We start from the raw sequence: 27675 nt of genomic DNA, 5'->3' as shown, positions 1-27675 counted from the left end.
TCCTTACTTGACAATTCATCATCATCATCTTTCTTGGTCAATAACTGTTTTTTAATATTAGCATTTTTAATATCAGCATACTGTGAAGTACCCATCAGTCACTTTGTCTTTGCCATTCCTTGGTTGATGAACATTTGATTATTTGCAGCTTTTTATTTATTTAATCATTATTTTTAAAAAATCCCTAAAAAAATAGCCTTGTACTTAGGGCTTGATATTACTATCGCTTCTTATTTCAGAGTAAATATTTAGAGTTTTTCACATTCTTTTAAAAAAATTTTTAAAAATACTTATTTAGTTTTGAGAGAGAACACGAGTGGAAGGAGCAGAGACGGATGGGAACACAGAATCTGAGGCAAGCTGCAGGCTCTGAGCTGTCAGCACAGAGCCCCATGTGGGGCTCGAACTCACAAACTGCGAGATCGTGACCTGAGCCAAAGTCGGATGCTTAACCACCTGAGCCATCCAAACGCCCAGGGTTTTTTCACATTCTAATGATATGTTGGGTAAACATTTTATAAATATGCATAATAACTTGAAATAAAAAAAAAACACAGAAGTCCTATGCATTGTGATTTTACCAAAAGTATTTTTATTTTATTATTTTTTAAGAGATATGAACATTTACTGACTTATCATTTTCATTGTGTGATTGCATGATGATAAAATTGCAACATGTGACTAATAGGTGATTATTACTTTCAGCTGATAATCAGGTGATTATTATCGTCACTAGCTGATATTGTGAGCTATTTGATATTCTAGCTACATCAGGAATGGCTCTAAAACATTACCTTCTTTTCTCCAGGAAATTTATCACATTCCTGACTTCATTGGTTAGGGCTATTGTCCCTAATTGCCACGAAGTACCGATTCTCATCATAATTATAATGGTAAATAGTTTAGAAATAATGCAACCGGGGCACCTGGGTGGTTCAGCTGGTTAAACGTCTGACTTGATTTCAGTTCAGATCATGATCTCAGGGTTCGTGAGTTTGAGCCCCACATTGAGCTTTGCTCTGAAAGTGTGGAGCCTGCTTGGCATCCTTCCTCTCCCACTCCCTCTGCCCACTCCCTGATCATGTTGTAAATAAATAAATTAGTTAATTAATTAATTAAAAAAAAAAACAGAATGCTACCAACCTATATGAAAATCCTTTGGTATTTGTACACTCTCTTTCTCCCAAAGTTAGGACCTTTAGTTTTTCTTGTATTTTCACCCCATATCTAATCAATGGCTTCATGCATACAAATTTTTAGTTTGGAAATTGGAATATATTTGTATCAATGATTAAATGGAATTAGTTACAAGGCCCCAATGTCTCAATTGCAAAGCGCACGCTCCAATTATTTCTAAAAGTCCTTGAGATTGATTTCCTACATGGAATGTACATTGATTTCTTGAATTCCTTTCCTATCACCTCTGTTTAAAAAACAAAAAAACAAAAAAACCCAAAAAAACAAAAAAACAAAACAAAACAAGATATACTGTTTCTTGAAGGGGCTTTTGCAAACACTTAAAATTTCCCAAGAAACTGGAGAGAGTTGGCTCAAAAAAGAATGGTCTCTTTTACTATGTTATCCTAAGTATCCAAGTAGTTCATCCCTTAACTTAACATCATAGGGTCAAGACAAAAGTACAACTTTTAACAAGACTCAATGTTAAGTTTGGGATCAAATTTTGATATGAAAATAATTTAATAACTGCTACCAAATGTTCCTTTTCAGAGCAGAATGTTCTAAACCTAACCTCATGGTATGCAAGCTAGGTCCCGCATATGTGGCTTTAGGTCTGCTTTTAACACAGTACACAAAAGATCCAGAATAGCTAAAACAATTTTTGAAAAAGAATGAAGATGAAGAACTTACAATATTGATTTAAAGACCAACTATCAACCTGGAGTAATCGAGAGAATAGAGTGCCCCAAACATGTACACATATATGTTCAATTATCAGCTAAGAAACCAACGTGACTTAATAGGATCCAAGATGTATTCTACAAATCAGTAACAAAAGACACTATGCAAAAACTGGAGAAAAAGATTAGAAAATACATTTCACAGAAGAAATATAAAAGGCCAATACACACATATAAAAAGTTGAACATCCTTAGTCACCAGGGAAATGAAATTAAATAACTATGAGCTACCACTTGTCACCCACTAGGGTGGATACAATTTAAAATAGTAGGTTGCCAAAGAATCACATATACAAAGAATCATATCAGCTGCTACGTTCAGCTCCTGAAACTACCATACGTTGCTGATTTTAAGGTACAAAGGTACTTCACTTTGGAAAATGGACTGGCAGTTTTATGTAAAGTTAAACATGTTACTCCCAGGAATTCTTTTCCTAGATGCTTACACGAGAGGAATAAAAAGATCTCCAGCAAAACAGGTGTATGTTAATGATACTGATAACTTTACTCATGGCAGTACAACATGGAAATATTTCAACTGTCCATCAATAGATAAAACATAAATTGTAGTATATGCATCGACTGAAGTACAACTCAACAGTAACATGGAATACATGTCCATGTGTATAACAGAGTGTGTGAATTTCAATAGCATTACATCGAGCAAAAGAAACCAGACATAAACATTATTCCATTTACATCAAGTTCCGAAACAGGTAAAATTCAGCCATCGTGAAAGAAATCACAGTAATTGTGGCTTAGGATACAGTGTGGGGTAATTAGCTGCAAAGACACACATTTTAAGGTGATGAAACTCTAATTGGAAGCAGGAGTAATACTGGAAATGTTATTTTTCAAGTGGTGTCCATGCACAATCGGCATTTTATTTTCCCTAAGTTATACCTTAAAAACATATTGTCTTATTTACATTTTTATTTAATTTTTAAAAATACATCGTTTTAGAAAAAACCAGTATAATATGGTCATTTTTTCCTTTTTCTTTCCAAGTTTTTATTTAAATTCCAGTGAGTTGACGTACGGTGTAATGTTAGTTTCAGGTGTGCCATATAGCGACTCAACCCTTCCATACAACCCTTGGGGCTCGTCACAAGTGTCCTCTTTCATCCCCACCACCCTATTCCAACCACTGCCTCATCCACCTCCCCTCCAGGAACCATCAGTTTGTTCTGTAGAGTTAGAAGTCTGTTTCTTGGATTGCCTCTCTCTGCCCTCCCCCATATTCATTTGATTTATTTCTTGAATTCCACATATGATGAAATCATATGATACTTGTCTTTCTCTGACTTACTTTGCTTAGCATAATACTCTCTGACTCTATCCACATCACTGCAAATGGCAAGATTTTATTATTTTTGATGGCTAAGTAATATTCCGTTATATATATATATGTGTGTATAAGTATATATACACTATAGCTTCTTTAGCCATTCATCAGTTGATGGACATTTGGGTTCTTTCCATAATTTGACTATTGTTGATCATGCTGCTATAAACATCAGTGTGAATGTGTCCCTTTGAATTAGTATTTCTGTATCCTTTATTGTAAATACCTAATTGTGCAACTGCTGGATCGTAGAATATTTCTATTTTTAACATTTTGAGGAACCTCTATACTGCTTTAATATTGCCTTTTTAATACTATTTTCAGTTTGTTTCTCAGAAGCTTTTGGTTTGTTTGTTTGTTTGTTTTTCAGTTTTAATTCTTATTTTAGGTATATTATTTCGTTCACAATTTCTTCTTAGTTTCTACCTTCTTCCTTTAACAAAATTAAGAATTTTCAAAAAGGATCTTGCATTGAATATTTCCTGCTTTAGCAATTGAGCACTATAAGGCAAAACAATACATACATTTTATGTATATATAGTGGGAAGTACTAAATAGGACTATACAGTGGCAAAGTTTCTACGTTTTAAAGTAATACAATATTAACACTAATTAAAATGTGAAAAATTAGTGGTGTACATTGTGTTCCCTAGAGTCACCATTAAATATATATAAATGGAATTTTAAAAACTCTAGAAACATTTCTATAGTCCAAAATTAGACAGCAAAATAAAAACAGGAATAAAAAACAGAAGGAGAAAAGTGGAAAACAAAAGTTGTTTTTATACATTTCTTTCAAGTTTTTATTTCAATTACAGGTAGTTGACATATAGTGTAATATTAGTTTCAGGAGTAGAGTTTAGTGATTCATCACTTACATACAACACCCAGTGATCATCACAAGTGCCCTCCTTAATACCCAACCTAAATACTCTTTTAATCCATTCTCCCTGCCCACTTCCCCCTCCAGCAATGCTGTTTGTTCTCCATAGTGAAGAGTCTGTTTTATGGCTACTCTTTCTCTTTTCCCCCTATGTTCATCTCTTTCACGTCTTAAATCCCACATATGAATGGAATCGTATGGTATTTGTCTTTCTCTGACTAATTTATTTTGCTTAGCATAAGACACTCTAGGTCCATCCACATCATTGCAAATGGCAAAATTTCATCCTTATGGATGGCTGAGTAATATTCCATTGTGTATATACATTACGACTTCTTTCTTGTTAAAATGTCTATGCTACCCAGAGAAATCTACACAATTAATGCAATCCCTATCAAAAACCACCAGCATTTTTCACAGAGCGAGAACAATCTTAAAATGTGTATAGAACCACAAAAGATCCCAAATAGGAAAAGCAACCTTAAAAAAGCAAAACAAAGCTGGAACATGATAATTCCGGACTTCCAGACTTCAAGCTATATTACAAGTCTATAGACATCAAGACTGTATGGTACTGGCACAAAAACAGACACATAGATCAATGGAACAGAATAGAAAGCCAAGAAATGGACCCACAACTATATGGTCAATTAATCTTCAACAAAAGAAGAAAGAATATCCATTGGAAAAAATACAGTCTCTTCAACAAATAGTGTTGGGAAAACTGGACAGCAACATGCAAAAGAATAAACGTTTTTTTATAGCACACACACACACACACACACACACACACACACACATTCAAAATGGATGAAAGACCTAAATGTGCAAGAAGAAACCATAAAAATCCTAGAGAGAAAAACACAGGCAGCAATCTCCTTGAAATTGGTTATAGCAACTTTTTACTAGACGTGTATTCAGAGGTAAGGGAAACCAAGGCAAAAATGAATGATTGAGACTTCGCCAAGATTAAAAGTTTCTGCAGAATGAAGGAAACAATCAACAAAACTAAAAGGAAGCTTACAGAATGGGAGAAGATATTTGCAAATGATGTATGTGATAAAGGATTAGTATCCAAAATCTATAAAGAATTTGTCAAACTCAACACCCCAAAAATAAATAGTATAGTTAAGACATGGTCAGAAGACATGAATAGATATTTTACCAAAGAAAACATACAGGTGGTTAACAGACACGTGAAAAGATGCTCAATATCACTTATTATCAGGGAAATACAAATCAAAACCATAATGAAATATCACCTCACACCTGTCAGAATGGCTAATATTAACAACACAAGAAGCAACAGGCACTGACAAGGATATGAATGGATAAAGAAGCTTTTCAATTTCTATATAATAAATACAAAGTTTTAAAGAATATATAAAATTATATTAATTATGTATGTTTATAATTTACTTAATAAGTTTCCAAAATACTTAGTTTCTACTATTTTGCCATGCTAACAATATACTCATGAAGATTTTTATATAATTTAATAACTTGTATTATTTTGCAAAGCAGATTTCCAGAAGCAAGTTTTCTACATACTGAACATATGTATGTTTTCAACTGTTTTTGGACCTAAGGCAAGATGTTTAGAAAAATTATATTCCTCAGTTCATGACATTGTATCATCATTGGGCCAGGCAAAGGCCCTCTCTTTCCTTAGTTTATTTTTCATTCCAATTTGTTATTCGCTGAATTGTGTCGCACCCAAATCATATGTTGAAGCCTTAACCCTCAGCATTTCACAATGTGACTGTATTTGGAGGTAGAATCTTTAAAGAGGTAATTTGATTAAAATGGCTTGTTAAAGTCATTTGGATAGGGGCCCTATCCAATGTGACTGGTGTCCTTATAAGAAGAGGAGACTAGGACACCCAGAGAGAAGCTAGACATGTACCTAGAACCAACAATGACCATGTGAAGACAGAGCAAGAAGGTGGCCATTTACAAGCTAAGAGACTCCTCAGAAGAAACCAAACCTGTCAAGCCTGTGATCTTGGACTTCTAGATTCCACAATTGAAAAGATACATTTCTGTTGCTCAAGCCACCCAGTCTGTGTTTTTTTGTTATGCAGCCCCAGCAAACTCTACATCTTTCACCTTATTTCTTTATTCAGTTCCCTCTCCCACTACCAGCAGGTAACCTTCCTGATGTATTTAATATCTATCTGGTTTTTTTTGTGTGTGTGTTCTCACAGGACAGTTTCCTTTCTACATAATCCTATTGTTCATTGCATGCATAAATATGTATGTATAATTATTACACCTATATTATATATATATACATATATATGTGTATATATATATACATATACATACATATATATATACATACATATGTGTGTGTGTATATATATATATATATATATATATATATATATATATATATAAGATTTACTGGTTAAAATATATATGTAGGTGACAGGAAATTTATGGATATAACCAAGAGGCTTCCTTTTTAAAAAAAAATAATCTTTGGGGCGCCTGGGTGGCTCAGTCGGTTAAGCGTCCGACTTCAGCTCAGGTTACAATCTCGCGGTCGGTGAGTTTGAACCCCGCGCATGGGGCTCTGGGCTGATGGCTCAGAGCCTGGAGCCTGCTTCCGATTCTGTGTCTCCCTTTCTCTCTGTCCCTCCCCCGTTCATGCTCTGTCTCTCTCTGTCTCAAAAATAAATAAACGTTAAAAAAATATAAAATAAATAAAAAATAAATTAATTAATTAATCTTTATTTATTTTTGAGAGAGAGAGAGAGAGAGAGACAGAGTGTGAGCAGGGGAGGAACAGACAGAGAAGGAGACCAGAATCTGAAGCAGGTTCCAGGCTCTGAGCTGTCAGCACAGAGCCCGAAGTGGGGCTCGAACCCACAAACTGCAAGATCATGACCTGAGCCAAAGTCAGACGCTTAACCCACTGAGCCACCCAGGTGCCCCAAGGCTGACTTTTTAAATACTGTGTTTGATTCTTCCCTAGTAGTTACGTTCTACCTTTCCTCACCTGAAATATAATCATTAAGAAAAGATAAAATGATAATCTTACTACCTGAGGAATGTTTTTAGAGGACACATTCTCCTTTTAATATCTACTTCACCCCATGAAATAATGGTTAATTGTATTATTTGAAGCAAAAGTGAAGGAAAAAAAAGAAAAGGTGGTATAATAAAAATTTTTTAAATGTTTATTTATTTTTGAGAGAGAGACAGAGACAGAGCACAAGCAGGGAAGAGGCAGAGAGAGAGGGAGATACAGAATCCGAAGCAGGCTCCAGGCTCTGAGCTGTCAGCACAGAGCCCGACACAGGGCGCAAACCCATAGACTGGGAGTGATCATGACCTGAACCAAAGTCAGATGCCCAACTGACCGAGCCACCCAGGTGCCCCAAAAGTTGGCATAATATAATACTATTTATGGATAGAGATTGTTCTAACTTTACTGCTAGGCCATTGGTTTCTACCTCTTTAATATTGCATTTTTGCAATAATGAATCTCTGAATGCACATGAGTTACTTTGACACACACACTTTAATCACTGTGTCCCTGAGATATCAGGGAACTGAACTCACTTCATTAATGGAGGTTCCTAGTGCCACAAACAACACTCAAGGGAGGTCTGGTTGAATTCCTGCAGGGAGGTCTTGTTAAGGAGCTATTTCCAAGTGGCATCTTCCCCAAGGATATAAAAGGCAATTTGTGGATTCTAGAATCACCTGTGCTTCAGAGTTAGGTATTTTATTGAACCGCATTTAGAGACTGTCACTAAGAGCCTGAAGCAGATTCTCCATTAGAGGTGGGTAGAAAATATTTGTCTTGTTTTTGTATAATGGCTTTTGAAAGATCCAAAACTCAACCTCAAACTGAGCTCCTTCACTTCCATTTTGGAAGGCACTCGACACTATGAATAATCCAATAAGATAATACGTTAATCTGTTTCCAAGATTTGTAGCCTTTGGGCGAATACATGTTGTTAAATATGATCTGGCTATTATGTTTCCAAATCAGGGCTGGTATTGTTATGTCTTATGTACCTAAATAAGTTATATCCCTACTGAAGTCATAACTTTTGCTCACCGAGTTTATGTATACCATAGTTTTATTTCTTCCATATTAGCTAAAAGAAAACTGCATATTTCCCCTGACAATCTGTGAGAAAAAGAATTCCAAATGGCATTCCTTTTTGAGAATATAAAATCACAAATTATCTTGAGAAAATTCCCATTGAATATGATAACATACAGATATACTATCTCATAGTAAAACTAATGTGCCAATATTATAGTTGAGAAGATCTCACTCATAAAGAAAAACTGGTCTTTGAGGAGAGACGCTGCATAAGTAGAAGTGAGACTTTAACAAACTGCAAACTCCAAGATCCCTGGTTTTATAGGACAGAACCTCTATAACAAGGAAGAAAATGTTCACTTGCTGGGTTGCCCTTAGCTCACATGACCCAAAATAAGACGTTCAAAAATAAATTTACTTTTTAAAAAATTCTGCCTCGGGGCGCCTGGGTGGCTCAGTCCGTTAAGCGGCCGACTTCGGCTCAGGTCATGATCTCGCGGTCCGTGAGTTCGAGCCCCGCGTCAGGCTCTGTGCTGACAGCTCAGAGCCTGGAGCCTGTTTCAGATTCTGTGTCTCCCTCTCTCTGACCCTCCCCCATTCATGCTCTGTCTCTCTGTCTCAAAAATAAATAAACGTTAAAAAAAAATTCTGCCTCATAATTTTATAGTAAAAGAAGGCTCTAAGTACATGGAAACTATTTCCATATATACTTTTTAAGGTTATTATTATTAGCCATGAAACATTGGTGTTAATGAAAGCTCAACTTTTTACCCTCCACGTTACTCATTAGTATTCATAAGAAGATTGAAAATGCCTAGAGTATGATCAGAGATGACATTATTAAATACTCCAAAATTCACATTTGTTAGCTTCATTTGACACTACTTTTATTTCTATTTTCTGATCACATGGGGCTCCCTGCTACAAAGAATGAGCAAACTTCCTTCAGATAACATGTCACCTCTCACACATAAAGAATGGAGTCATCTCAGGAGAATCAACATGAGGACACAGACAGCCAGAGATGAAAATTATGTTCACTGTGTATCCGATAGGATAGTATGGCCAGAAAATTGGTATAGCCCTGAATGTGGAATGCACTGAAAATGAAGCTGAAGCATCTTTCAATTATTATTTTTTTTAAAAAGGCTCAGATTATATACCTTAATTACGCAAAAAGCTTTAATGACTGCCATTGTTCTACCAGCTAACCTGAGAGAATTATGATAGGGAAAGCAAGGCAGATGCAATAGTCAAGTCCAGTGATAAAGAAAGCTTGACCTAAGCAAGTAGAAGAGGAAGACGCTTAGGATGGGGAAGTATTTAGAGAAATTGGCCAACAATGCATATGGAGTTTTGAAAGAGCAAATTGGAGGATGAATAGGATGTTTGTCTTTTAAAATGGTTGCTTTTTAAAATGTATTTTTGCTCTTTAGTATGAAGGATATAATGAGCAACACATCAGATTCCAGCAGAAATGGAAGAGCTGATATAATTCAGATTTTTTTTTTTTTTTTTTTGCTTAGAGTTGATGTGTTTGCCAAGGGAGACAATGCAGAGCCAGAAAGCTGTGAACAAAATATTAAAAGTCATAAACAAAGAAGATAAGGTCATAAAGAGGCATGGAGGTGGGGACACAGAAGCAATATTCTGTAGTGTAATGTTTGAGGATAAAAGAAAAGCTAGAATCTCGAAACAGAGGGTTGTCCCTGTGTGGAAAAGGATGAAGATTGAGGAACATATTAGAAGTTAGGGTTTTTTGTTTGTTTGTTTGTTTGTTTTTTACAATTTTTTAAAAAATTCTTGAATTAGATGAAAAAAATGCTATCTTAAGTATCTATAAGACCAACCACACTAATGTGCTCCAGACTTAAATATTAGTTTGTGTAAATTACTGTTTAAATGTCTCATAAGCCTCTAACGCTTACTATGTTCAAAATGCCACTGTAATCACTCCATCTTAAACCACATTCTCTAATATTCAAAAACATCATGGCTATTGATCCAGTAGCAAAAACTTAAAAGAAAAAAATCACAAAGTCTTTCCTGATCTGGCCCCATCTGTTATTCCCTCATATCTGTCTCACATAATATGAATTATGTTGAAGATACCATTTTCTTTCTGCTATCAACTGTTAAATGTATCTCCTTCCCTCTACCTCCAGCTTCTCCACTTGAACCCAAGTCAACATTATCATCCCCAGGAGCCTTATAACAAATGCTTGACTCTCTTTCTAAATTTCTATTCATGTGTACCTCTTTCCAAACCTATAACGTATTATCTTCATGTCAGTAGGCGTTCTCATTTTAAATTTAAAGTTGATCATGTTATTTACCTACCTTAAAACTTCTTGTTTTTTTTTTCATTTTTTTAAATGTGTATTTATTTATTGAGGTGGGGGGCAAGGAGGGAGGGAGAGAGAATCCCAAGCAGGCTCTGCGCTGTCAGCTCAGAGCTCCATACTGTGCATGAACTATGAGATCATGACCTGAGCTGAAGTCAAGAGTTGGATGCTTGACCTACTAAGCCACCCTGGTGCCCCAAGTTCCCTTTTATTTTTTATTTTTATTTTTATTTGTTAAATGTTCATTTATTTTTGAGAGAGAGAGAGATAGCATGAGCAGGGGAGGGGCAGAGAGAGAGGGTCTTATCTGTCAGCACAAAGCCTGATGGGGGGCTTATACTCACAAACCACGAAATCATGACCTGAGCCAAAGTTGGACACGTTACCAACAGAGCCACCTAGGTGCCCTCAAGTTCCATTTTAAAAATGAACAAAACGCTGGGGCACCTGGGTGGCTCAGTCTGTTGAGCATATGATTCTGGATTTTAGCTCAGGTCATGATCCCAGGGACGTGGGTTCAAGCCCCACATGGGATTTTCTCTCTCTCTTTCCTTCTATCCCTCTCCCTGACTTGTTCTCTCTCAACCTCTCTCCTAAATCAATAAAAAAATAAACAGGAACAAGTTGTAGTATAAGTTGTAAACAGAGAAGACAAGTTATTTTCTACTCCTGTGAAGTATCTTCAAGAAATACATGCCTGCCTGAAATCCTGGAATGTTCTTCCTGTGATCTATGAAATAGTTGGTTCCTTCCAACACTTTAGGTTTCCGTTCAAATGTCACTCTCTCAGAAAGGCCTTCTGCTAACATCCTATGTGATATCATCATCCCAGGTTATACTAATGTATGTTTTCATTCAATTTATTTATTGTGTTTATTACAACCTTCAATTATCTCATTTATAATTTCCATTACCAGCCTTTGTCTCTTCTTTATTATTGGAATAGAAGTCTCATGAACTGAGGGACAAGTACTTTATCTGGAGATTGAACATTCTCTTGCACAAGTAGGAAATAAACAAATACTTGGTAAATAAATAAGTAAGGAGATGGCTCAGGTTCCTGGGTGGCTTGGTCAGTTGAGCATCCAACTTTGGCTCAGATCATGATCTTGTGGTCCATGAATTTGACTCCCGTGTCAGGCTCTGTGCTGTCAGCTAAGAGCCTGGAGACTGCTTCATATTCTGTCTCCCTCTCTGTCCACCTCTTCCCCACTCACAGTCTCTCTCTCTCTCTCTCTCTCTCTCTCTCTCTCCCTTGAATAAGAAAATGGCTCAAAGAAACCAAGAAAAGAGTAATGATGTAGTAAATACTCTAATGTTAGACGTTATTTTGGTCTTGTTTTTTCTGATTCTTTCTATATTGTTGCTTCATTCGTTTTTTTCTCACTGCAGAATGGTTCTCCATTCCATCCTATTGTAAGAGAGAAAATGTCAACAACTTTAGATTTAACAGTTCAGGCATTTATGACCTGTAGTCTTTTTTTTAGACCACTTTATTGAGGTATGGTTGACATACAAAAAGCTTATACATGTTTGATGGGTACAATTTGATGAGTCTGGAGTTACATCAGTGAATCCATCACCACAACATATCATAACCATATCCATCATGTCCGAACATTTCCTCCTACTCACTTTTATTATTATTATTATTATTATTATTATTATTCCTATTAATTTTGTGTGTTTATGTGCAAGAATACTTAAACTTCTGCTAAATGGTGGATGTTATGTTATATGATGATATAGTCTTGATTCTCTAGAATGTAACACAAGGTCTTCATATAAGAGACAATCATGGTACTCTTTTGGACAGGTGCCCACCACTGGAACTATCAGTTGTAATTGGGAAGGGATTCTAATTGGGTTAGTTAGGAACAGATGACCATTCTCGAAACAAGCAACTTTAGGAAAATATTCAGTCATATCATAATAGCATGCTGATCCGTTGGGAAATATATGCAATGAAATTATCATAGAGGTTTTATAATGTAAGGATGTTTATTATCATTGCAGTAGTGAAATATGTCAAAAGTAGGAAAATATGTCAAGATAAAGTTCAACTAAAAACAAAGGCCAGATATATTATGTTTTTAAAATAATGTTATAATATTCTATAAATTAAAAATACTGATTAAAAATAACCATGATGGAACTTTATAACTTGTGAGGTAAGAAGGAAAAGTTATGAGAAAAAAAAGGAAAAAGAAATAGTATCCAATAAAGCATAATGGGTTGTTTTACAAATATTTGTAATTTTTACAGGTCTTATTTTCTGAAAGCTGAAGAGAAAATAAGTCATCTAAAAAATAAAAGACATATTTCCAGGGCACCTGGGTGGCTTAGTCAGTAAAGCACCCAACTCTTGATTTTGGCTCAGGTCATGATCTCACAGTTTGTGAGTAGAGCTCTGCATTGGGCTCTGGAAGGACAGAGTGGAACCTGCTTGGGAGTCTCTCTCTCCCTCTCCCTTTGTCCTTCCCCTGCTTGTGTATGCTCTCTCTGTGTGTTTATCAAATAAATAAATAAATGAATAAATAAACGTAAAAAAAAAGACATATTTCCAAGTATTTTTGTCTGGGTTAATAAAATGGAAAATGAGAAAAAACAGTTAACAGATATGGATGGTAGAAATTGCAAATTCAATGTCCATCAGCTAGAAGTTATAGAAAGATAGGATAAAGAAAATGGGGCAGGATAGTGACTAGAATCATCCAATCTTACAATAAAGCAACAAGTCCCAGATTAAGAAATCACAAGGAGAAATTGGATTTTTTGAAGGCATACAATTCCTCAAGGCTTTTCACACTCAAGAGACATATAAGATAGAAATCATGGCTTCAAATACCTGGCAAGCTAATAAGATATTCAAAACTGAACAAGAATGTGAGGAAGGAAATCCTCCAATAATGAATGAAGCTGGGTCATCTATTTAATTTGCTGCACTTGCTTTTTCTCTCTTCCAAATGACTGTAGTTTATTTACTAGTCCTAGCACCTTGATTTCAATAACCGAGTTAGATTCATACATCATTCCAGGAAATCTCACCTAAGGAATTACCCTTACTGCCTAATGAAAGTCCTAAAAAATAAATCTTTAGAGTTTGTAACCACTTCTCCTTTTCTTCTCCAAACAGATGAGTTTCCAAACGCTTACATGGCTCCAGGGAACCTCACCCTGGTGACTGAGTTCATTCTCATGGGAGTCTCAGACCGCCCAGAGCTCCAGATTCCACTCTTCTTTGTTTTCCTGGTGATCTATGGGCTGACCATGGCAGGGAATCTGGGCATCATCACCCTCACCAGTGTTGACTCTCAACTTCAAACCCCCATGTACTTCTTCCTGCGCCATTTGGCTATCATCAATCTTGGCGATTCTACTGTCATTGCCCCTAAAATGCTGATCAATTTTTTAGTACAGAAGAAAACCACCTCATACTATGAATGCGCCACCCAACTGGGAGGGTTCTTATTTTTCATTGTAGCCGAGGTGCTCACGTTAGCTGTGATGGCTTATGACCGCTATGTGGCCATTTGTAACCCCCTGCTTTACATGGTGGTGGTATCTCCACAGATCTGCCTTCTGCTGGTATCCCTCACATACCTCTATGGCTTTTCCACAGGTATTGTGGTTTCATATTGTATATTTTCTCTGTCTTATTGCTCCTCCAATGTAATCAATCATTTCTTCTGTGATATTGTCCCACTGTTAACATTGTCCTGCTCTGATACTTACCTTCCAGAGACAATAGTATTTATATCCGCAGCTACAAATTTGGTCTTATCCTTGATAATAGTTGTAGTATCTTATTTCAACATTGTATTGTCCATTCTAAGGATGCGTTCATCAGAAGGAAGGAAAAAAGCCTTTTCCACATGTGCTTCACATATGATGGCTGTCACTGTGTTCTATGGGACCCTTCTCTTCATGTATTTGCAGCCTCAAACTAACTACTCATTGGACACTGATAAAATTGCTTCCGTGTTTTATACACTGGTGATCCCCATGTTGAATCCCATGATCTACAGCCTGCGGAATAAGGATGTGAAGGCCGCCTTACAGAGATTTCTAACAATTTCATGCTATTCCTTAAAATCAGTGTAATTTTAGAGCTCTATAGGTCAATGATGAGATGGTTAAGATAGGTTACCATATGTCGGAGAAAGCAAACAGGTGGCTGACATAGGTTTACAATTAATCCCAGGAATTAAAAGGAGCTAGGATTTGGGAAGCATTGAATTAAAAAGTCAACTCAAGTTCTTTGAAATGTGAGGTTGTTACAGAAACAAACATTGCTCACTAACTTCATACCCAATTTTAAAAGAAATATTTCGGGGCACCTGAGTGGCTCAATCAGTTGGGCGACCGACTTCGGCTCCAGTCATGATCTCACAGTTTGTGAGTTCAAGCCCCGAGTCGGTCTCTGTGATGACAGCTGAGAGGCTGGGTCCTGCTTCGGATTCTGTGTCTCCCCCTCCCCTGCTCACGCTCTGTGTCTCTCTGTCTCTCAATAATAAATAAATGTTAACAGAAAAATTTTAAAGAAATATTTCCAGGAATTGGGAGAGACATATGCTTAAAAAAAGTAAATAAACTTGAACAAAGTAATAAAATACAGCTGAGAGAAGTAAATTGATCCTTCTTATCCTTTGGTTTCTGTTTTTGCTTTGTACCTGGGTATGTTGGGGTATAGTGGATCACTGCGTTTTGAAGAACTATAATCCAGATAGTTAAAATCCTCTTCAAAGCCAAGTGAATAAAATTAAACTGAAAAATATATTTAAAATAAAACTCCTTACTATTGTCTGATTAAAAAAAACATATAATACTGATGAATTTACATTCTGAACACTAAATATGATTGACATTATTTGATTTTATTTTTAATTAAAAAAACTTTAACTTTTAATTTTTTTAATGTTTATTTATTTTTGAAAGAGAGAGACAGAGCTTGAGCAGGGGAGGGATAAAGACAGAGGGAGACACAGAATCTGAAGCAGGCTCCAGGCTCTGAGCTGTCAGCACAGAACCCAACACGGGGCTCGAACTCCTCAGCTGTGAGATCATGACCTGAGCTGAAGTTGGACACTTAACCAACTGAGCCACCCCCGCGCCCCTGATTGAAATTATTTTAATGAAATTAATATAATTTATATAACTTTTCAGTGAAAGACCCAGAGGACAGCCATTGATATTTTCATGTTGATTCATAAATTTACTGGAGGATTTTCTTTTTTCCCTATTCTCTCAGTCTTCTTTACTGTGTATAATATACGTCCTGTACTGTGATATCATTAGACATTCCAGGGATCATGTTTGTGAGAATTCCTTGTATCATTAGAGGGAAATTTTTGTTGTTGTAATAGACTTTTTTGCTGTTTTTTGAGAGTTTTTGATCAGTGAGTATACACCAGTCTCTATTGTACAATTTTGAATAGAGATAACCAGATGGTATTATGGACCTATTGAACCAGCATCACCAGAAAAAGGTTAATAAATCCATATTTTAATCAGCTCTATGGCTGATTTCGACACTTACCCTTAGGAATGAGTCTTGACAAATTGTCAAAGAACTAAACTGGAAGAGATATGGGCATCTGTCATTTCATTGCATTTTGCTTTATTGCACCTCACAGACATTCCTGTTTTTAAAAATGTTTGTGGCAACCCTGTTTTGAGCAAGTCTAGCAGCATGATTTTTCCAAAAGCATTTGCTTACTTTGTGTCTCTAGCACATTTTGGTAATTCTTGTGATATTCCAAACATTTGTTATGGTAATCTGTGGCCAGTGGTTATGAATTACTGAAAGTTCCATTGATGGTTAGCGTATTTTAGCAATAAAGTTTTTTTAAATTAAGTTATGTACATTGTTTTTTAGACATACTGCTATTGCACACTTAATAGACTATAGTGTAAACGTACTTTTTATATGCCTTAGGAAAACAAAAAAAAATTCATTTGATTTGCTTTATTGTGATACTTTATTTATAACAGTGGTGTGCAACCTAACCTTCAAAATCTTTGAGGTATGCCTGTATATGGAAAATCATGTTAACCTGCTATGGGTATGTTCACATTACTTATAAATGAATTCCAGTGTTGAAGATCTTCTTCAAGTATAGGCACTAAATATTTAGGCATAAGAATTATGATATAAGAAAAGAAATGCAATCCTACAAAACAAAATTAGACTCATAGACATGAAAGAATTGTAATTGAGGTATCCTTAGATTACCTGCCCCCTCAAATCCTTTTTAAACTCTTCCCTACTAATTTCCTCCCTAATTAAGTTAAATTCTTTCTAAACTACCCAATTTGGGGAGAAGAAATTTGAGGCATCCCAGAGAAATGTTGGTTTTTTTTTTAAGTTTATTTATTTTGAGAGAGAGAGAGACAGAGAGGGAGTGGAGTAGGGGGGAGAGAGGCAGAGAGAGAATCCCAAACCAAGGTTAAGAGGCAGATGCTTAGTCAGTTGAGACACCCAGGCTCCCCGAAAATGTTTTCTTTTATCAGTTATACTAACATCGTGACAAAGCCTTTAGTGGATACTTTGCATTGTCCCTTGTTTCCTTTAATTTGTTGTAAAATTATTGATGAATGGTCCTAGTTTTAGAATGGACAGCTAGAGCAGATGCTTTAGTAAGCAAGGAGAACACAAAGTCCTTTGGAATCTTCTTATTACCCTGAACTTAGGTATGGGAATGTATAGATCCACTAAATAATAGGAAAGAATAAAATTATGTAGCCTTTTATTTTTTTAAGTTTATTTATTTATTTTGAGAGAGAGAGAGAGATAGAACATGAGCAGGGGAGAGGCAGAGAGAGAGAGAGAATCCCAAGCAGTCTCTGCACTCATCATAGAGCCCGACATGTGGCTTCAACTCTTGAACCATGAGATCATGACCTGAGCTGAAATCAAGAGTCAGATGCTTAACTGACTGAGCCACCCATTCGTCCCATGTAGAGTCTTTTAGTATGCACCCACTGTTGATGTTAAAATATTATTGATCTAGTCTAATGTTACAAGATGGAAATCCTTAATTTACTACACTTGTCTGATCAGCCAAGTTCTGTTCACTGAGCATGGTTTTATTATACATTTATTCACAGACACTATGCCTTATAAATCTTGTTTGTGATGAGACATGAGTGAGGAAATGGACGCTTAGGAGGAGCTAAGCCATGAAATACTTATGGATACTGACAGTGATTGCTACAAGTCTGAATAGGAAGGTATGGATTGACATTAAACAGGACCATAGGGTAAATGTACATGCAGGATTCATGGAATAAAGTTTCTGGATTCCCATATAAAATGTAGGTATGGTTTTCCATGACCATTTATAAAATGTCTTCTATCAGTTGTATTTTATTTAATTGTTTTACCTGATACAATATTTTAAGATTAAAAAAAAGAATTGAGGAATCGAATGTAATTTCTGAACTCTTTACATATTTCTTTTTATTTTTTAATGTTTATTTATTTTTGAGAGACAGAGAGAGACAGCGCATGAATGGGGGAGGAGCAGAGAGAGAGGGAGACACAGAATTCAAAGCAGGCTCCAGGGTCTGAGCTATCAGTACAGAGCCAGATGCGGGGTTCGAACTCAGGAACCATGAGGTCATGACCTGAGCTGTAGTCAGACACTTAACCGAGGTGCCCCATACTCTTTAAATATTTCTGATTCAGAGGTGCCTGGGTGGCTCGGTCAGTTAAGTGTCTGACTTTGGTTCGGGTCATGATCTCATGGTTCCCGAGTTCGAGCCCTGCATCCGGCTCTGTGCTGACAGCTCAGAGCCTGGAGCGTTCGGATTCTGTGCCTCCCCATCTCTCGGCCCCTTCCCTGCTCATACTCTGTCTCTCTCTCTCTCTCTCTCAAAAATAAATAAACATTTAAAAAATAAACAAATATTTCTGATTCATTAGTAAGAGTGTCCTTTTAATTACATTCAGCATTGAATGCCTTGTTCAGAATCACTGCTCCTCAGGATTTTGTTAGTTTGTTTTTAAGTGTTGTACTGTACATAATGGACAAGCATCTCAATACCAAACCTCAAGTCGCAGCATTTTATAACAAGACACAAGTAGAGATGGGATATTTAGCCAATTGTACCAGATGTGCTCCCCAAACAGAGACGGGGAAGAAAAAGGCAGTATACATTCAAAGTATTATTTAATATCTGGAGCATGTAGTTCAAACACATACAATTCCCTATCTTGATCTTTCCCTAGCTTGATCATCATTTACACAATGTAAGCAGCATGTGATTTTTAAGCCTTTGCTATATTTTCTCCTTCACAGTGTCTTTTTAATACATCATGGAAAAGAAATGTAAGACTCCATCCCCTTCTTCATTATATCGCAGCCCAGTGTTATAGTTAACTTTTTGCTCAAAGGATAGGAGAAAATTTTAAATTCATAGCTAGTATATAAAATTCACATATCCACACTTCATTCCCCATGCACCATTGGCAACATATTTCTTATTCATCATCTAGGTCAAAGTGACTAGGGTGGAAACTAATGCCCAGAGCTTTTACCAAATGCCCTGTGCATACAGTATTAAGGGGGAGGTCCTTAAAGGAAATAGATACTCATATCACAGGAAGTTATGAGAGTTTTAAAAATGTAATTCACACCTGCCCTTTAAATCTCAAAGATTGACACTAATCATCTACTACCACAAAAATAATGTTTAAAAATTAACTAATCATAATATTTTAAGAGTTAGGAGAACCTTAGAGCAATAATACTATACTAATGGCAGAGATACAGATATGCAGTTCTTTAAAAACAGAGAATCACATCAATAAACCTTCAAAGCTTTCTCGAGGTATCAATTGAACAGGGACTGTAATTTTTCTAATAATCTTGCTTGCATCATGCTGTGAGGCAAGATCTTTTGGGACAGAGACACTAATAAATACGTGCAGTCACCTGCTATTCAGACCCATTGTGTGAAGAAAGAGGAGTGCCTTCTACCTGGGTAGATAAGAAGAATATATTTCAAAATGGTGGGCTTTGACTTATTGACTTATTAACAATCCTGTAGCAGCTCAAGATAAGAATTTTAAAAATTAAATAGAGGGTGCCTGGGTGGCTCAGTCGGTTAAGCATCTGACCTCAGCTCAGGTCATGATTTCATGGTCTGTGAGTTCATGCCCCACATTGGGCTCTGTGCTGACAACAGCTGAGAGCCCGGAGCCTGCTTCGGATTCTGTCTCCCTCTCTCTCTCTCTGCCCCTCCCCCACTCACGCTCTGTCTCTCTCAAATAAATAAATGTGAAAATTTTTTTTAATTAGAGTATAACATGATGGACTAGTGCATTTTGTAAAATAAAAGTAAACTGTTTTCTCTGATTTTACATTAGACATATTTATATTTATTTATATTTATATTTATGTGTTTCATTTTAGATTTAAATATATATTTATTTATACATATTTTTATTTTTAGATTATATATTTTATATGTATTTTATTTCATATATATAATTTCTTTTCAGATTAAAGAAAATAAAAATTTCATTTCAGAATCTCTGAAGAAATTTGGAAAAATCAGGCCCGTGATTTATCGGATTATAATCTATGCCAAAACTGTGTCCCTGCATTTATTATAGCTAGAGAATTCACGCAGGATTAGTGGGGAGTATATTGGACAAAGATCACCAGTGTGTCTTTAGAAATATTTTCCAAAGCAATGACTGTAACATAAGAATAAGAGGAAGAAATATTCAAATATAATTATTATGATATTAATCTTAAAATAGTTAACCGAATGTTACTATTTATTTCTTTATTATCTAACATGTAGAAGAGACTGCACTAAGAAATGACAAAAAACCATCATGGCTCTCAATTTTAAAATGTCTAACTAACATCTAGAAAAGGAAGACGTATGGATACAGATGGTCGTTATACACGTGGCGAGAACTATAAATGAATTATGTCTCAAGTGATTCTAGAAAAAACATATGAAATATGTTAACATGGGAAGTAGCTCTTCACAGAATAGATGATGTTTCAACAGGCATTAAGGATAAAAGAATGTTCCTTTCATCATCCATTTTTCTTGTAAAGAAGAGTACAGTAAAACCTTGGATTGCAAGTAACTTGCTCTGTGAGTGTTCCACAAGATGAGCAAACATTTATAATAATTTAATTTGATAAATGAGTGATGTCTTGCAATGCAAGCAGTACATGATGCTGAAAGTAACATGATCACGAATAAGCCAAAGGATCTTCAATCTCTCTCTCTCTCTCTCTCTCACTGTGGGATTGTGGGTGATCATCTCCCATGCTTGGATGCTCAGTCTCAGGCTCTGGTGCCTGGCAGAAATCAGTGATTTTTCAGAACGTTGGATGGAGCCCACAACTGGCGCTAGTGTATTTTTTGTCACTTCGAAGCACCTACGGACAGTCCTTTGCTTTTCCATACAAGACTAAGCTTGGGAATGTTTTGCTTCATTCTAGATCATTGGATAAGTTCTTTGTTGGGGCGCCTGGGTGGCGCAGTCGGTTAAGCGTCCGACTTCAGCCAGGTCACGATCTCGCGGTCCGTGAGTTCGAGCCCGCGTCGGGCTCTGGGCTGATGGCTCAGAGCCTGGAGCCTGTTTCCGATTCTGTGTCTCCCTCTCTCTCTGCCCCTCCCCCGTTCATGCTCTGTCTCTCTCTGTCCCAAAAATAAATAAAACGTTGAAAAAAAAAAGTTCTTTGTTAAAGTTGCAGGAAAATAAAGATTCCATCGAGCCAATAGATAGCAGTGGTTCCGTTAGTTGTAGTGAAAGTTGTCCCAGACAATAACCCTCCTGTCATTCATCTCCCTCACATCAACCAAGAAGGTTTTCAAAGGTAAATGCAGGTTAATTGTTTATTTGTCTTTATATTTTGTATTTTCTTTATTATTCTGTATTATATTACAGTATTGTAATTCATTTTTTATATGAATATTTTGGAGTTTGACAATGAATCATCTGAGTTTCCACTATTTCTTAAGGGGAAATTCACTTTGATAAACAAGTGCTTTAAATTACAAGCCTATTTCTGGAATGAGTTATGCTTGCAAACCAAGGTTTTACTGCACTGGAAATGGCAAGAACAAAGTAGAGAAGCAAGGAAGGGCATGCTGTTATTGACAAGTGGAGACCAGTTTGATTAACTGGACCAGTGGATGTCCACTGCTCGTAGAGAGAATTGAATGGAATTGTGATTATAAAGATATTAAGGGATGAGATTATAAAAGTTTACATATACTTTTAAATATAATTCATGCTTTACTTTTAATACAAAGTAAAATGGTTTGTCTGTACAAATGTCAGAATTTTGTGTGTTGTAGTGAAGCAAAACAATTGAGAAGAAAAGAGACCAGAAAAATAAAGGAAATTGAGGTAAAGCTTTCTTTCCAGTCTAGTCTACTGCCTATTCTTTGGCTGCTCGGTTTTCAGACAGTAGTGCTTGGAAATGAATGGTTCTCAATATATATTATTGAAAGAGTGAATGAGTTAATTGAGATAGGCTCCTAAGGGAGTAGCAGTTGGACATAACCAAGAAAAGGGTGGAATGTGCACAGTCTTGCTTATTGATCAGGATGGGAGGTGTTGCTTAGATCTGTTTATAGGTAAATTGCTCATCTACTCAGATTAGTGAGATTGGTGATGGTGTGTGTTATGCTAGCGTGTAGCTTTTGGAACTGTGTTGTAACTACTAGTAAGTAGATCATGATTCCATTTTTAGAATCTTAACTGTAATATTTCAATTAATTAGAACAGGTTCTTTGTTTGAAATATTTTTTGTAGTTATATATTTTTCTAATTTTTTAAATTTACATCCAAATTAGTTAGCATATAGTGCAGCAATGATTTCAGGAGTATATTCGTTAATGTCCCTTACCCATTTAGCCCATCCCCCCTCCCACAACCCCTCCAGTAACCCTCTGTTTGTTCTCCATATTTAAGAGTCTCTTATGTTTTGTCCTCCTCCCTGTTTTTACGTTATTTTTGCTTCCCTTCCCTTATGTTCATGTGTTCTGTGTCTTAAGGTACTCATATGAGTGTAGTTGTATGATATTTGTCTTTCTCTGACTGACTAATTTCACTTAGCCTAAGTTCCATCCACATGGTTGCAAATGGCAAGATTTCATTCTTTTTGATTGCTGAGGAATACTTCATTGTGTATATATATATATATATATATATATATATATATATATATATATATATACCACATCTTCTTTATCCATTCATCCATCAATAGACATTTGGGCTCTTTCCATACTTTGGTTATTATTGATAGCGCTGCAATAAACATTGGGTGCATGTGCCCCTTCGAAACAGCACACCTGTATCCCGTGGATAAATGCCTAATAGTGCAATTGCGGGGTCATAGGGTAGTTCTAGTTTTAGTTTTTTGAGGAACCTCCATACTGTTTTCCAGAGTGGCTGCACCAGCTTGCATTCCCACCAGCAATTCAAAAGAGATCCTCTTTCTCCACATCCTCACCAACATCTATTGTTGCCTGAGTTGTTAATGTTAGCCATTCTGACAGGTGTGAGGTGGTATCCCATTGTGGTTTTGATTTGTATTTCCATGATGATGAGTGATGTGGAGCATTTTCTCATGTGTCAGTTGGCCATCTGGATGTCTTCTTTGGTGAAGTGTCTATTCATGTCTTTTGCCCATTTCTTCACCAGATTCTTTGTTTTTCGGGTGTTGAGTTTGAGAAGTTCTTTATAGATTTTGGGTATTAACTCTTCATATGATATGTAGAACAGTTTCTATTCGAACACAAAAGAACATGCAAGGTAAGTGCATGCCCGGTAATGAGAGTATCATTCTGGATATATTTATTAATTTCATTGCCATCATGTAATAACTATTTATTTCTGTGGTTTCTGACACAAAAATGTTGAGTCTGAAAGCTAATAGTCTACAGAAAGATCTTTTATGAGCAGACCAATAAATAAAAATTTTATTTTACTGCCTCCCCCCCCCCCTTTTTAGAGTGTGGGGGGAGAGGGGCAGAAGAAGAGAGAGAGAGAATGAATCTTAAGTCCTGAGCATGGAGCCCAACTCAGAGCTGAATCCACAATGCTGGGATCATGACCTGAGCCAAAATCAAGAGTTGGAAACTCAATCAACTGAGCCTCCAGGCACCCCATTATTTTCCCTTTCTCGTTCCTTTCTCCTTTTAAAAAAACATTTTGCTTAGATTGACTTTCATTTTTAATATGAAAATTAGATATCTGGAATAGATGGGTTGCTAATTCTTATTTATATCAATTTCCATCTTGCTGTAATTAGACATTAAAACTCCATGAATATTAATGTTTTAGAAAGGAATATACAATTTATTTATGATAAAATTAAAGTAAATAAGTATTTCTTAAAAGTTTTTACTTACCCCACAGTGTTTCCCAATAAACATACTGATTGAAACAAACAAAAAATAACTAAAATGCGTTTTTGGATAAGTTGAATAATAGTTGTAAGAGCTACAAAAGAGCTATTAGTAAACTCTGGATAAAATTTGAAGAAACATAAGTTTTTATTAGATTTGTATATTTATTCCCTGTTCAATTTCCAGAGTGTCTAAAGCAGTTTGCATGAGTTTATCTAAGAAAGATTTGTTTTCATTTCTCAGGTATAAAGATGAGACAGAGAGATAGAAGGAGAGAAAAAGAGGGAGAGAGGGAGAGTGAGAGACAGTCAGAGAGAGAGGGAGAGAAAGAGAGAGGGAGAAGAAAAGGAGAAGAGAGATGACATTTAACAGTATGAACACAGTTCTATAATTCTTATGCTTTCCTACAATAGATTTCCACAAATTATATTTAGATGTTCAATAGTTCAATTAGGAAAGTCAGTCAAAATGAATAAGAAAAATAAATATCCAACCTAAGGTAAGAAAATGAGGATGAATACAAAAACATAATTTAAATTTATATTTCCTTAATAAAAGGTAAAAAGAATTGAAAGAAACATAAATTGACTTATAAAGAGACATACATTTTCAAATCTCTTGGAAAGCAAATATCAGTTTATTTTCATTCGAAATATATTGTAAAATTTGTGAGGGTTCATTCCCTTGGATCATGTAGGTTCATGTTTCAGAGATAGTGATGTGTGGGCAGTATGATAGAAAGCAAAATTTGAAAATGATGAGATATGGTCTCCTGAGTGAAAAACATACGAGTGTGAAACCAAACTACCTATACTCAGACCAGTTATCTGCTTTTGTTTCAGGTGTTACTACTTCAGTTTCCTCTTCCTCGTGTGTAAAGTGGGCATTACAATATGGTTTTTACATAAAGGTCTAGCAAGATCAAATGAGACCAATAAACATCTCACTGTACCCTCTCTACCCATTTTTAGTATTTGAATTGTTAATATAACTATGAAGATTATTCTGCAACCTAGAAGGGACTTTAAGTGACAAATTATTAAAGTAAGATAAAAAATACAAACCATTTTTCTGTCAGCTTTGGGACAACAATGTGGACTATTCCATGGGTCCCATCTTTCTATAGACAATGGATTTGAGAGAAGGGAAATATGCCTTTCCCGCATATATTTCTTTCTGTTCTCCATCTCATTCCCAGAATCACAATATGCTAACAATCACTATTTTGGCAACTAAACCTCTTCACAAGACAGTAAAGTATAAAATTACTACTCATAGGAGCAGCAACTTGAATGTAACTCTTTTCTCTGCTTTCCTATGCAGAAGCCTTGGAAAGATATGGCTCAGATAAATTGCACCCACGTAAAGGATTTTATTCTCACGGGCCTCACAGATCGAAAGGAATTAAAGACGCCCTTCTTTGTGGTTTTCTTATCTATCTACCTCTTCACAGTAGTTGGTAACCTCAGCTTGATCCTAGTCATTAGAACAGACTCAAGACTCAACACACCGATGTACTTCTTTCTTAGCAACCTGGCATTTGTTGACTTTTGCTACTCTTCTGTCATTACACCTAAAATGCTTGGGAATTTCTTGTACAAACAAAATGTTATCTCCTTCAATGCATGTGCTGCTCAATTAGGCTGTTTCCTGGCCTTCATGACTGCTGAATGCTTGCTACTGGCTTCCATGGCCTATGACAGGTACGTGGCCATTTGTAACCCTCTCCTCTACCTGGTTGTCATGTCCCCAGGAATCTGCATTCAGCTTGTGGTTGTCCCCTACAGCTATAGCTTCCTGGTTGCACTATTTCATACTATCCTCACCTTTCGCCTCTCCTATTGCCACTCCAATGTCATCAATCATTTCTATTGTGATGACATGCCTCTCCTCAGGCTAACCTGCTCAGACACTCACTCCAAACAGCTATGGATCTTTGTCTGTGCTGGGATCATGTTCAGTTCTTCCCTTCTGGTCGTCTTTGTCTCCTACACGTACATTATTTCTGCCATCCTGAGGATGCGCTCAGCTGAGGGCAGGCGCAAGGCTTTCTCCACGTGTGGCTCTCACATGCTGGCGGTCACCATATTCTATGGGACCCTTATCTTTATGTACTTACAGCCAAGCTCAAACCATTCCCTAGACACGGATAAGATGGCCTCAGTCTTCTATACAGTGATCATTCCTATGTTGAACCCTTTGATCTACAGCCTTAGGAACAAGGAGGTGAAAGATGCTCTGAAGAAGGTCATTGCCAATAGAAACCAGGCTTTTGTGTTCATTAAATTAAGGAAGTAACTTGAGTAAATCTAAACAGGCTTTTCTTCATGGTCTGCTCTTTAAAAACTATCAGAATGTCTGTTTTTAATATGCAACTTCTGCATATGTGTTCACTGTAGAATGAAATTTTCAAAATATTTTCACTTAAAATGAGATTTTAGATGTGAAAACAACTGTAAGAATTTATATCCATTCTCATTTTGCAATGGAAAATGTATTAAGAATAATTAATTTTTGGTCCATAGAGAAGTACTGATTTTCTCAATTCTCAAATAAATGAAAAAGCCTCTAGTTATCTACATAACTAGTTGCAGGCAACACATGGACAAAAGTTCAGACTTTTCACCTCTCGGAAATTCCCAGTTCAGAAATCTCTGGCTACATTACCAGTATCCCACATAAAAAGCAATGATACATGGTATAAATATTCTTTTCCTGACTTGCTAATTTCTTAGAAAAAATATGACAATATAAAGCTGTTCCATATTATAATTTAGCATACTGCATTTATTAAAAAGAATAGTACTACATCCTAACTTTACTTTGTGACTGATTTAACACAACTTTCTACTGACCTGTAAGCCTGGCTTGGTCCCAAAAGACTCTTTTTGTAAAGAGCAGTAAACTGCTTTTTTTTTAAGCCTATGAGAGCTCACTATATTTTTTCCAATTATCTAAATTAAAAAATAATAATAATTAGGCAGTTCAGGGATAGCATCCCAAGGGCATCATCCATTCCATATAAATTCCATATAAATATACTTAAAATAATGGAAACATCATAAACATTTGGCCAGTAGCAAGGATCATATGATTCATAGTGGGCAAACCTTCAGTAAGTTGGTCCTTATTAATCAAGGTATAGCTTAAAACAAAAGGAACCCATTGGACAATGTAGCCTGTGTGTGGGCTTTCACTCGCTTATCAATTAAATGAGGACAATGATACTCATTTTGGAGTCTTCTTAAGGATTAAACAACATGGAAAGGGTAACGGTCAATAATGGGTACTTGTATATCTTCCTTCCTTCTATGAACCTAAAGACCTGAGTTCTAGTTCCAGCTGTACTGATGAACTTGAGGAAGCAATATATAAATAAGGGTTACCACACACAACTGATAACTGTGATATCGATACATAGATATAGATACAGATGTATAGATTATATAATATCTATATACAGATATGACATATAATATACAATAGATATAGATATAGATATGCATGCATCTGTTTCAAATAAATGCAACAATAATTTTATAATGTTTAATGACATAGAGAATGATTTTTAGTTTGCCACTCATGCAAATCATTAAATATTTCTTTTCAGTCTAGGGGTCATATTAATGCTTAATGACAAAAAACTAGGATGTTATTAAGAGCTAGAGAGAGAAGATCATATTTAAACTTGCCTTAGGTCAGGGTTCACTTTTGATCTT

The 27675-nt window shown here is 36.0% G+C and overlaps 2 protein-coding genes across 2 annotated transcripts; both read left to right on the top strand.

Moving 5' to 3' along the window:
- Nucleotides 1-13714: 13714 nt before the first annotated feature.
- On the top strand, nucleotides 13715-14662 carry LOC121043805 (olfactory receptor 8J3-like). Its single transcript, XM_040495805.1, has one exon. It carries the CDS (start codon nucleotides 13715-13717, stop codon nucleotides 14660-14662), a length of 948 nt encoding a protein of 315 aa, XP_040351739.1.
- A 10632-nt stretch (nucleotides 14663-25294) lies between these two features.
- On the top strand, nucleotides 25295-26254 carry LOC121043804 (olfactory receptor 1044). Its single transcript, XM_040495804.1, has one exon. The coding sequence runs from the start codon at nucleotides 25295-25297 to the stop codon at nucleotides 26252-26254; it is 960 nt and encodes a 319-aa protein (XP_040351738.1).
- Nucleotides 26255-27675: the final 1421 nt, after the last annotated feature.

This window comes from Herpailurus yagouaroundi, unplaced genomic scaffold (genome assembly GCF_014898765.1).
Source record: "Herpailurus yagouaroundi ecotype Mexico unplaced genomic scaffold, PumYag 187, whole genome shotgun sequence".
In the NCBI taxonomy this organism is placed as follows: domain Eukaryota; kingdom Metazoa; phylum Chordata; class Mammalia; order Carnivora; family Felidae; genus Herpailurus; species Herpailurus yagouaroundi.
The sequence above is the reverse complement of the archived record's forward strand: the minus strand, read 5'-3'. Positions and strand labels throughout refer to the sequence as shown.

Excerpts from the sequence above, each read along its gene's own strand:
- LOC121043805 (XM_040495805.1), top strand. The coding sequence starts at position 13,715 with ATGGCTCCAGGGAACCTCACCCTGGTGACTGAGTTCATTCTCATGGGA.
- LOC121043804 (XM_040495804.1), top strand. The coding sequence starts at position 25,295 with ATGGCTCAGATAAATTGCACCCACGTAAAGGATTTTATTCTCACGGGC.